Source organism: Protomyctophum bolini (genome assembly GCF_963924005.1).
Source record: "Protomyctophum bolini genome assembly, chromosome: 10".
NCBI lineage: Eukaryota > Metazoa > Chordata > Actinopteri > Myctophiformes > Myctophidae > Protomyctophum > Protomyctophum bolini.
Window position 1 is genome coordinate 21857111 of NC_137871.1, and position 12912 is coordinate 21870022.

The 12912-nt window shown below is 42.3% G+C and overlaps 1 protein-coding gene across 2 annotated transcripts in view; it reads left to right on the forward strand.

The window, feature by feature from the left end:
- ankrd50 (ankyrin repeat domain 50) overlaps positions 1-12912 on the forward strand; it is a 45508-nt gene that overhangs the window by 15166 nt on the left and 17430 nt on the right. For both annotated transcript variants that reach the window (XM_080774697.1, XM_080774698.1), the window contains exon 3: positions 2687-2940. In XM_080774697.1, coding sequence (XP_080630823.1) covers positions 2687-2940 — 254 coding nt within the window. The remainder of the gene's footprint in view (positions 1-2686; positions 2941-12912) is intronic.

Consider the following 12912-nt stretch of genomic DNA (forward strand, 5'->3'; position numbering starts at 1 on the left):
CTGGAGTGGAATCTGTGCATGAAATTGCACTACACATTAGCACTGGAGCAAACGGACTTCTCGCCTTCTTCCTACGGCATGTGGTTCTGTGTTGTTTAAAGGTTAATGTGGCATTTAAACCCTGGGTTTATGAGCTCAGCTGAGAATTGATGTGGTAGTCTGATATACACCATGTTATTGTGTGTGTGTGTGTGTGTGTGTGTGTGTGTGCACGTGTGTACACTGTACAGTGTATGTATGGTCAAGGAGGAATCATCTGTCCATCTCACTTTTTTCACCACTGCCCATGGGTTTTTGCACAACTGAACTCTTGGTGTGTGCATTTGTCTTTGTAATGATGGCTTTGTGCAACTGCAACCCTGCTATGATACACTTCTCTGTTTAGTTGTCGACAAACTGTTCTTGTCACAAACTGTCTCATCACGTCGTCCTGCATTCACACTTAACTCATTAAGCAGAGATGAAAGTGGATTGAAATTCTTGCCATTGCAAGCGCAAGCTAGAAACAAATCAAACACAATACCTACATCCTGCACTTATCACCAGTTTAAGTCTTTTATTTGACAGTCAAGTGGAAGAGAGAGACAGGAAGTGCATAGTGAGTAGGGAATGACATTGAGCAGCATGTACTCTTTTAATGCATTTAATGAAGCAGAGAGATGTATTTGGAAATAATTTAGCTTGCAAATTATTATTATTATGTATTTATTCTGACATCACATTCTCACAACGAACGATCATTTAGCGTAGATGAATCATAGAAAACTACAGCATAATGAAGTGTAGATGAAGATATCTGCACAGCATGTTTCCGTTCTTCCAAGTCTTCCACATTGGGCCTGCAAGATATATTATGTGGCTTGTGCCTGGTACTAGGGGACAGTGTGTCACAAATCAATCACATTGAGCAAGGACCGGATCTAATCCGTGACCTCAAATTGCTTTGAAGAGCTTGAATCTTGATGTGAAGTGCACACCACACACACACAGTTAAAATTAGAGTCCCTACATGGCAGAAGTTTACTTTACAACAATTGCTTCCGTTTCCTCACTGCACAAAGCCACCACGATTAGAATATAAATAATTCTCTCTCTTTCTTTTTTGCGTTTACAGCGTGATTTAAATATTTACATTAAAAATATGATTGAATTGTGTCTTTTATAATCAAAAGTCAAATTGAATCATGGATTTGGAGAATTGTGACACCCTACCGAATGGGGAGATATGGAAATGCCCTTTTGCCTACTATCAACCAGTGTTGATTTTGACAGCAAATTTAGATTTTAGTCAGTCTCTTGAATAGTTTTCATTTAGTTTTAGTCACATTTTAGTCACCTGGAATGTTTCAGTGTTAGTCTAGTTAGTCTAGTAGTGTTAGTCTAGTCGACTAATTCTACAGTTGATTTAGTCGACTAAAATATATTTTGGCGGGCCTTGATGCCGTCGTTTTACACTTGCTGAAAATGTATTTGCTATTTTCAACATGCAACCAAGAGTGTATGACTTGACTCTTGTCCACTAGTCCCTTCCTTACATTTTAGTCTAGTTTTTATTTGTTGATGGAATTGTCAATATGTTAGTGTTAGTTTTAGTCATCATAGCTTAGTTTTCATTTAGTTTTTTCACCGGTGAAAAAAAGGTAGTCTGCAAACATTTTTGGTCATAGTATTAGTCGATGAAATCAACACTGCTCTCAACTTTGAACTGATAGACTGTTCAGATATAGTGCTCATCAATAAAATGGCTCAGTTCACTCTTATTACAGCAGCAGCGGTGCTGCTGTCACACCAGAAAAGCATGTTGGCAACTTGTTTATTTCAGAGAAAAGCATTCTGTGACGGATATGGAGTTGAACATTCTGCTCTAGTCCGCTTGTCCTTTACAGTATGTTGGTGGTTCCCAAACCTTTTTGCCCGTCACACACTCTCCCGGGAGGGCCGGGACCCAAACTAGTGAAAATAGCAGATCTACAAGCTCACAACGCGACCTGCGTTGTGGGCTTGTAGGTCGGCTAATTTCTTCAAATTTATCGAGTTTCTTAGATTTTTCTTTGAAGTTACTGAAAATAATCATTCAATTTTGGTTTAATTCATGAAAAGTTTAGGTTTTTTTGGGAATGTTTTTTGAAAATGTTTTGAACTAATAATAATGATTAAAAACCAAATTCAGGAAACCAAAAACAAGGGGACCATAACACTTTGTCCACCACGACCCAGGAAGGGGTCCCGAGTCCCGACCGTGACAGACAGTGTTTGGGAACCAGTACTTTATGTCAGTGGTTCCCAAAGTGGGGTCCAGTTCCAGCAAAATGATAGTTAGGAACTGTATAGGCAGGTTGATATGCATGTGATGAAGATATGGGTCTGTAACTCAGAGTGTACAATTGGAACCAAATGGACCATTTAACGGGTCCATTTGGTTCCATTTGTACACTCCACAATATAAATTGGGGGTTCCCAGAGATATAAATGCCGTACTCCGTAGACTAATGCATGTCAAACTGGGGGTCCTTGAAATTAAACGGCTTGAGAATCACTGCTAGAGCCGTCCCTGGCATATCTGTTCAAACATGAAAAACTTTGAGAATCACTGCTTTACGTGTCTGTCCTCCTCCCTCCTGTCTCACGCTGCTCTTCTCAACACTGTGTGTGTGTGTGTGTGTGTGTGTGTGTGTGTGTGTCACAGATGCGTCCTCCTGCCCCTGTTGAGCGTCAAGCCTCCGCAGCAGTCCCTGTTCCTGCTGGTGGACTCCGTGGACGAGGGCTGCCAGCCTGTGGAAGGTGGTGGCCATGGGGGTGTGGAGCAGAGGTCGTCCCCGCCCGGCCCCCCCAGGACCATCGCCGAGCTCCTGGCGGCGCACCACGAGTTCCTGCCCCCCTGGTTGCTGCTCATCTGCTCGGCGCGCCGGCAGAACAAGGCCATCACCAAACTGTTTACAGGTAGGCAGAACAAGGCCATCACCAAGCTGTTTACAGGTAGGCAGAACAAGGCCATCACCAAACTGTTCACAGGTAGGCAGAACAAGGCCATCACCAAGCTGTTTACAGGTAGGCAGAACAAGGCCATCACCAAACTGTTCACAGGTAGGCAGAACAAGGCCATCACCAAACTGTTCACAGGTAGGCAGAACAAGGCCATCACCAAACTGTTCACAGGTAGGCAGAACAAGGCCATCACCAAACTGTTCACAGGTAGGCAGAACAAGGCCATCACCAAACTGTTCTTCTGATCTACAAGCTCACAATGCATCGCGTTGCGATACGTTGTGAGCTTGTAGATCGGCTATTTAATAATAATAATACATTTTATTTTTAAGGTGCCTTTCAGGGCACTCAAGGTCGCTGTACAACAAGATAAAAACAGTTAATACAAAACACAGTTAAAAGCACTAGCAAATTATATATAGTACAGGATCTGTAAAGTATGTGACAGGTTGTATGTAGTCTCGCATTGCCAAACTGTTGCCTCTCGCAAATAGAATGGAAGTTCTATCATGACTTGAGTAAAATATAAAGAGGAAGTGGAGCCTCCTCCCCACTTCCATTTCATCTTTACAGTCGCGCAAATCTATCCTAATTTAAATCTAAATCATCTAAGCATATATAGCATGCTACTTAGAAGAAATGGAAATAAAAAATAAGCTCTAAAGATATTTTAAAATATATTTTCGTGAATGGAAATGGCAGCTTCATTACTCAAATTTCGGGAGGTGTAGTTCCAGACTCTGTTGATTGTGGAATAGTTGACTGGCTACGCGAGACTAGGTTCTATGGAGTGTACACTATACTGAGTGCATATTCAGGCACATGAATATACACAGGTTAGTTCTTTCAGAGAGATATATTTCTATCAGTGACAGGGATATTCTATTTCAGGCTGTGTGGCTTGACACAGGAGTACACAGATTGTACTACCAGTGTTGGAGTCAAATATACTTCGGCAGGACATAATAAATGCCGCAGGATTTGAACCTGATATTTCTGTGCATTTGGGGGGCATTTTTGCTGACTCATCCAGAATGACTTGATGAGTGAGCAGGTTTGGGTTTCAGTGTTTTGCTCAAGGACACTTAGGCAGGGTATGGGGCTGTTAGTGTTGCTATGTATATTATAGCACCATTTAATTTTAAATTCTTTATTAAAAAAAATCAGAATATGTAGGTTAGAGTCGGGGTGGGGCAGATGAGATGGATGAGCTCACAGGCTTTAACCCATTTTGGGCGGGAACCCGTTTTGGTGTTTTAAACATTGTTATAATTTAGCTATTAAAATAGCTCATAGCGTGCCACAAGCTTGTAGGTCTGCTATTTTTGAAAAATTGTGAAAGTTTTTATTTCAGAAAACTGGAGGATTTAGATGAATGTTGAGGTCAGGCCTAAATTGGTTAAACTGACCCTCGTAGTGACCATGTGTTTCAGTATTCACTGTTTGAGCCAGGATTGTGTTTCTAACCTCTTGTCCAACAGCCCTCTTTAGTGAAGACATTTGAAAAATGTTTTTGAGAAAGTGTCTTTTAAAGAAAATGCATATAGCATTTTTTTTAAAAGACACTTTCTCAAAAACAATTTTGCGGAAATTTTTGATTGTACCATTCAGGCGATATACAGGCCAGAACCAGCTGGTGTAGTGCCACCATGAGTCCTATAGAACAAGCTGGTGTAGTGCCACCATGAGTCCTATAGAGCCAGCTGGTGTAGTGCCTCCATGAGTCCTATAGAACCAGCTGCCACCATGAGTCCTATAGAACCAGCTGCTGTAGTGCCACCATGAGTCCTATAGAACCAGCTGCTGTAGTGCCTCCATGAGTCCTATAGAACAAGCTGGTGTAGTGCCACCATGAGTCCTATAGAACAAGCTGCTGTATAGAAGTGCCACCATGAGTCCTATAGAAAGACTTGGGGTGGAGGTACTTCCTTCACTTCCGTGGTACTTCCTTTTGTGCATCTTGGGCCAGCGACCGGGGGGGCAAAAATCTAATCCGTCCATGGCCTCCTGGCCTGGCTGAGCAAAATATAGAGGATCCAGTCTGTATAGTTATTTTTATATTGTCAGCCGAGAACTTGAGTTACCACATTCTTGTTTCTAAGTTACCTTATTTGCTTAACATTTGTACCATCCATTTGCAAGAGCAGGTTTCAAATATTTGTATTTTTTAAATGTTTAATTTTCCCCGAAATGAAACGCATGAGTCACACGTTTTAAATTCAGTATCTGACAGCTTTTTCACCTTGGCATTGGCATTAAGGTTTGGCGAAGAGGCAAAGCCATCAAGATCCTTTTTATTAGAATGTTCTGAATGCTTTTGTCACCTGTGGTCATTCAAATCAAATTTTGGGTGCTCCCTAAAATGGCAAAAGTAGCAGATCTACAAGCAAGCTCAAAGCGCAACGCAAATCTGCTGATTTTGATACTTTTGTGTGACGCTGTAGTAGAGCATTAGTTTATGAAAAAAGCAACAAAAAAAATCCACAAAAAGTTAAAATATGGAGATAAGAGGTTACTGCTTGACGACAACGATAAATTACGTCCAGAGTCAGCGGTCAGTATAAACGTCACACTCCTGTTCCCAGCCTCTTGCTGCTAACAAGCATTCCAAACCGCATGGGCAAAAAAGAAAGTAAACATCCAGCTTGTGAAAGTGTTATCGTGATTCGTGACCAACTGCTGTCTTTACCTTCACAAGAAAGCAGCTGCATGCCACAATTTTCACTCTCTACCTGGCTCCATTTGCTAATGTTTACACCTGACTGAATGAAAAACTAGATTCTACCACCCACGTAGCAGGAGCTTTGGTAAAGAACAATATTTCAGTGATTTCCTCAGTAGTGAAATTGTGCGTGATATCATAAATATTGCAGCTCATTTTAATTTACGTACTTGGCATTTTGGTTTTCTCGCCCCCCCTTCTGGATGACATTTTGGAGATAGTTTCACATTACCCTTTTTTTAAACGAAATGCGTGTTTGCAGCAAGATCCTATAAACAGGAGCTCACCATTTCTACTGACAACTGACTTTGGAAGTATAATAATTCTGTGTGTCCGAGCGGCTACAGGTCTGTAAAAGTCAAAGTATATAGGTCTCTAAAACTGCCAGACTTACCCTTTTTTTAAGGCTGTTCTGAAACGGTGAACATGAGGGCCATTCTCCACGTTGCATGTCTGATTGGGCCTATCTAGTTGTCAGGACAGCGGCCTACGCAGCGGTGACGAGCAGCAACAACATTAATCAAGGGCCACAAGGCCGTGTGGGAGGAAGGTCCTTCCTGCAGGCTGCACAGTGCTGAGCATCCATCTACCTTTCCACAAACAGCCTTTCTGTTCCCTCCACATTTGACACTTTGCATGGTTATGTAATATATTCCAATTTATGTGATCCTTTCTGTTTTGTTCCATACTCTGCAAGTCTATGTTGTTGCTGTCGGGCTAGAAACCCTACGCCCTACTCGATCATACTACAGCGCCCAGCAAGTAGCCGACACAAACGACACGTTACGAGCTTGTAGCTTGTTTTTATTGCGCTTTGTCAGGTACAGGCTTTGAGAAAAATATTCAAAGAGCCTATCAGTGATCTGCAGCTACTCAGTCAGGGGTAAATATAAACTGAATGTTGGATGATTGAAAGTACTTGAGCTTTATGGGATTACAGTCACATACTGTAACTACTTTATGGGATTACAGTCACATACTGTAATTATTACAGTCACATACTGTAACTGAAGTGTTTGTTCAGCCTCTTCTTTTTTTTTCTTCTAATTTTTATCCCACGATTTTTCAACCCATTCTTTTCACCCAGTCTCAATTATCTAATGTAATCCTGGGCGCTACACTTCCTCTGCCAACCTGGGGAGGGCAGCCGACTGACCTCATGCTTCCTTATATGTATGAGGAGTCCAAGACCTGACGGGGGAGATTCCCCGGCTGGACGTAGCGAGTGGAAGGAACACGTTTTTCCGGCCAGTTCCTTTCCCTTGTTCAGTCTCTTCTTGAACATATGGACACTACTTGATGTAATGTCTCCAACAACTGCAGGGGGAAGGCTGTTCCATATTGAGTAGAGGAAGCTCCTATCAAGGCTTTTGGTGTTTGACTTGGGGGTTTCCAGGGCGTGGCTTAGTACCCTCCGGGTGATTCCACCTGGGGTGTGAGCTGGGGTCTGCTACTTTAGCCACTTTTGAATTTGAATCCTAAGAAGTAACAGCTTTCCACCCGACAGAGAAGATACACACGTAGCCAGGTGTTAATGAATGAAGCTATTCAAGTTCACACTGTAAATTCCACTGCACATGATGGTACAGTATAGGTTTCCATTATGTTCCATTACCTTACCACTTTCAGTTACGGCCGCGCAATGTCAAATGTAGCTGTTGTGACACTTAACTGCAAAACATGTTAACCAAATATGTGTAGTGGTTACTAAAGCCTGGCCTAGATAGTTAACTAAATGAAAGTTTTCCCTCTGAGAAACTCTAACTTTCCTGAGAAATGTGTTGGCCTGCAGCATACAGCAGCACGTTGTGTGAAACCTTGTAGTTTTTTTAACCCATTCAGGACGGGAACCTCTTTCTGTGTTTATTTATTATGTTATACTATTGAAAAATAGCTCATAGCTTGTAGTTCTCCTATTTTTTTCAAATCTTGGAAATTTCTTTCACTCAAATCTTTGCTTCTGGGAGGTCCCTGGAACAACATATTTTGAGATTGGGGTCCGGGGCCAATTACATATAATTCTGGAGGTCCTAGACATGAAATAGTTTGAGAACCACTGATATAGAAACATAGGTTTTTCTGAAAACTGTCTCAGAAGACATTTAGAATCGGTTCTCGGGTCTAAATGGGTAAAAAAAATAAGAAAGTAGTTAATTTGTGAAAAGACACAAAGTTAGAATATGGAGATTCAGCTGCGATTTGCTCTTGAAACACGACCACCAGTGATTATGGATGCGAAACGATGCCATTGAAAAGGGGACCGCCGAAGCAGCATGACACAAGACTGTTATTTACTGTAACAAGGTAGAGTTTATGATGCTCGGGGTAGCACTAGTGTGTGTGTGTGTGTGTGTGTGTGTGTGTGTGTGTGTGTGTGTAATCGTCCCTGGCAGTTCTCTTCAGCTGATGCGTTTTCAGTCTTTGTTTTGTCTAGACTCTGTCTTCCGCTTGTAGCTCAACGATTGAGACATTTTCTGCAAGGCCTGCTTTCTCATCTTCACAGGCACATAACAGGCGTGTGCACACTTTCACTCTCACACTCACTCTCCGCATCTCCCATTAGCCCTATTATGACAGCCATGTGAACGCTCCTTATTCATGCCGCCCCAGACCTAAAATAGACGGGAGGACTTCAGAGCATCACATTGAGGCCAAGTATCTGCTAAAAATACCCACCATATTGTTTACAAGTTAGAGGTGGCATTGGCCCGCCAAAACACTTTTCATGCTCTGTGCAAAGCAAACTTTTTTTTACGAGAACGGCCTATTTTGCCTGATGTGGAGGTTGTGTGGGTTTCCCAGCCAGTACACCCTGTGTTCTGCAGCGATATGGAACGATGTGGTTCCGTGAATATAGTGCCGATAAACTTTCAGAAACTACTTCTGACCAAAAGGGATTTTTTTCTGAAAAGTACAGCAGAGTAGAGTGTCCGTCGTCCAAAATAAATCTGAAGGAATTTGGAGGATTTCATCCGCTAGCTGAATCATTACTGTTGCCATAGATATGCGAGCTGAAATCACTTGGGGCGGGGGAGATAGAGGAGTTCCAAGGATAGAGTGCTGTACCCCAGGAGTCACACTCTCGTGAATTCCTTTTTCCTTGCTCAACTGTTATTCCTTGTGTCGGTCTTGGAGCTGGAATGTGCTTTGGGAAGTTTTCAACACCTCTGAGACCCTGAGCAGGAAGAGGGAGGAGGCATTATATTCTGACTCCTTCCAACAGAATGCCTCACTCGCATCCGCTGGCCAATGCCTCGCAAACAAAGAATGTTCTGTTATGTTTCTGTGCTTGTAGTGAGGGAGAAGTAGAAATAACTTAAATCATTTCGGTAGTGCTGTTCTGCCTCACAGCTGGAAGGTCCTGGGTTTGATTCCTGCTGGGTTCTCTCCTCCGCGTCATCAGTGCCCATACCTGAGGTTGGCGAAAGGGCCTTTCTGTGTGGAGTTTTCATGTTCTCCCCGTGTCCCCCAGAGTAGGTACCCTCACAAAAAACATGCAATCTAAACTATGTCCCCCTGGCCAGCAGGTGGCGCCTGATGGAGGGGAAAGGAAGTAAGGAACTGCTCGGAATAACGTGTTCATTCCACGTGCTATGTCCGGCCGGGGAAACTCTCCCATGTCAGGTGAAAATAAGCAGCTTGGACTCCTCATGCATAGAATAAAGCATGAGTTCAGTCCGCTGCCCCCCCCAGGTTGGCAGAGGAAGTGTAGCGCCCAGGATTACATTAGATAATTGACACTGGGTGAAAAAATGGGTTGCAAAATTGTGTGATAAAAACTTAAGGTAATTTTTTTTAACTTAAATTATTTCTACCAGAGCATCATCATCCCTCTGTCTGCCATCGCATCAACATTATCACTCCATTTCCTACGTATTCCCTCCAACGCAATGAGGGGTAAACGGGTATAATGATTGGACAACTTTATATTCCCACCATCACGTACCCCAGGGGTCTATCCTGGCATCCTTGCCCCCCCCCCCCCCCCTCAAAACACCAAATCTCTTTGCCAAAAATGGCAGATCTACAAGCTCACAACGCTGCGTTGTTTTTTGCTGAATGGTCATCACATTGCCCAACGTTGACGTATTGTGAACTGGGTCAGAGTAGGGAGGCAAGGAAATACGTAGTTAAAGGACCACAAACAGTGTGAATACAAGTTGTTATTGCTTGCTTGCTTTAATGGCTTTATTTTTAGATTTTGTACTCATTTGTTTACATTTTCTCCTCATTAAGTCATTATGTCACTACCAAACTTGCCTGCATAATTAGAGTAATTAGAGTTCGCTAAACTTTATTGTGTCCTGGATGGTTTAAACGCTATCTTGTCTCCAGGGATTATTTCAGGCCATAGTTTTAATCAATCAGCACTATAAAAATCATGAAAGAACAATGACAACATAACTGTGATTAATAATATAATAGCAATAAACCCCACCACACAATTATATTTCATGAGTTGGATCACCAATCTCAGCCTCAAGTTTCAAGTCTCTGCAAGTTGATTTTCATACCGTACTGAAATGAACAGAATCCAAAGGCTGTCTTGAAACTCAAACAAACCAATGGTGGTATGCGTTGGAAAATGGTCGGCGGTAGTGTCAGGTTTACGATGAGTCATCATAGTTGATGGGCTAAGCGGGCCAGGCCACCGTCATGGCCCCTTTTTTTGCCCAAATCCTGGTGAAAAGACCCAAATCTCCCAATCCAGGGTTCTCCGTTACTGTACGGCCCTCAGAGTGAAGTGCTTTGTTTAGGCAGGCATTTCATTTGTGTACTACCACACTAATTTAAGAGAAGCCGAAGTGGAGGGAAAGCAAGCAAAATGAGTGTGAGGGCAGAGTTGTAGACTGTTGGCTTGAATACGGTTTACATAAATATAAACGGCCACTCATGTTTTTCTTTCTCTCTCTCTTTCATTTGTCTGCTGTCCATCTGTAATTCCTCTCGCAGTACAGCTTGTACTTGACAGATACCGTTTCTCACAGCGTGCCTCTTGTTTTATAGATCCCATGCTTTCCTTTGAAATCCCTGAAAACGTAGAGAGGCTTTGACTCGATGACTTTTTAGATTTTTCTATTTTCTCCTTTTGCTGTGAAGCAAAGAGAATCCCCTCTGCCCTGTAATATAATTCAAACGCTGAATCATTTAGTCTCTCATTGAAAATGACTTGAGTAATAAGCTGCTGGTAGTGTGTGTGTGTGTGTGTGTGTGTGTGTGTGTGTGTGTGTGTGTGTGTGTGTGTGTGTGTGTGTGTGTGTGTGTGTGTGTGTGTGTGTGTGTGTGTGTGTGTGTGTGTGTGTGTGTGTGTGTGTGTGTGTGTGTGTGTGTGTGTGTGTGTGTGTGTGTGTGTGTGTGTGTGTGAGATCTCCGTATCGGAGTAGAAGAATCATTGGACTGTAATGGCTGCCATCTGCCCAATATCCTTTGTGGTGTGGGCATGTCATAGTTGCTATTTCTCAAACTGCTGTGGGGATGCATACATAGGCCTGTTACTGTAACTAGGGCTGCATACATAGGCCTGTTACTGTAACTACGGCTGCATACATAGGCCTGTTACTGTAACTACGGCTGCATACATAGGCCTGTTACTGTAACTAGGGGTGCTTGGTCCACTACAAGAGGGATATTTTGGAATTTATTGCTTTGGAACATAGGCACACACTACTATTGACATTTTGGTTTTGACATTCAAAAATATGCCCGCTGTCAGGCATAAACCTTGTGTCCCATATTCATATTTTTTCCTTTTCTTTTTCCTTGAACTTTTTTAGTTACTTAAAAAAGTTCTTAAACTATTTTTATACTATAATAGTAAAAGTTTGATCTACAAGCTCACGGCGCGTCATTAGTCAGACACAAGTCTGTCTGTGGGTTTTAGAAGTATTGAACCAAATGAAAACAGGATCCGTGGAAGCCATTGTTGTTACCTTCACGGTTTAACACAGGCTTCCACCCGACAGAAACTATACGTTTCCATAAATGCGCCACCATAAATTAGTCTGTATGATAGAAAATCTGTTGCATCTGTTGGGCTGTCACTGCACCATGAGCCAACACAAATTCCTTGTAATGGAACACATCCAAACAGTGGTTTAACACAGTAGTTCCCAAAGTGGGGTCTGGGGACCCCAGGGGTCCTTGAGGGAGTTCCAGGGTGTCCTAATCTAAATGATAGTTTGCTAAATGATAGCTAAATGATAGTTTGGAACCAAATGGACCCTTATGGGTCTGTAACTCTGAGAGTGTACAAATGGAACCAAATTAACCCTAACGAGTCCATTTGGTTCCATTTGTACACTCTTAGAGTTAAATTAACATTGATTTTACAATATAAATTGGGGTCCCAGAGATAGAAATGCCATTAAATGGGGGGTCTGTAGACTAATATGCATGTCGAACTGGGGGTCCTTGAAATTAAACGGGTTTAGAATCACTGCTAGAGCCGCAAAAACTTCTCTTATGGGGGTCTCTGGCATATCTTTTCAAATGGGGGTCCGCAGGGCTAATTAGTGTCAATTTGGGGGTCCTTGACATGGAAAAGTTTGGGAACCACTGCTTTCTAAACCAGTGGTTCTCACACTTTTTCATGTCAAGGACCCAGCACTCGGTGCCGCACTATGAGCTTGTAGATCTGAGATATTTAGTCTAAACATATTTCAGGTTGGGTCTTGGTAATGGAGAGGGCTAAGTGCCATTTTAACGCGGTTTACTCATTTCCTTCTGCACATGACACATTCGGACACATTCCTAGAAGAGTACTTTTTCGGCCAAAATTACCATTCGTTTTACTCACATGCCACACCCTTTGAAGAGAGCTCATTGTGTATACCCTACCTCAGTGGTTGTCAACATTTTCACCCTCTAAATATACATAATTTGAACTGGGGACCCCTCAAAATCATCATATTAGAACTGGGGACCCCTCAAAATCATCATATTAGAACTGGGGACCTCTCAAAATCATCATATTAGAACTATCATCATATTTGAACTGGGGACCCCTCACTCTGACACACACTTGTAATTGTAGGAATTGTTCGACCGATATATATTGTGAAAATAGCCTATCTACAAGTTTGTTCGCCTCTATTATTTATAGGAAAGTATCGTTTGTTCATTACTTTTGATCGACCCACAGGTTGAGTACCACTGCCCTAGTGCAGCTAGCTATTGTCTAAAGAAAGCGAGAGTTTTCTGGACAT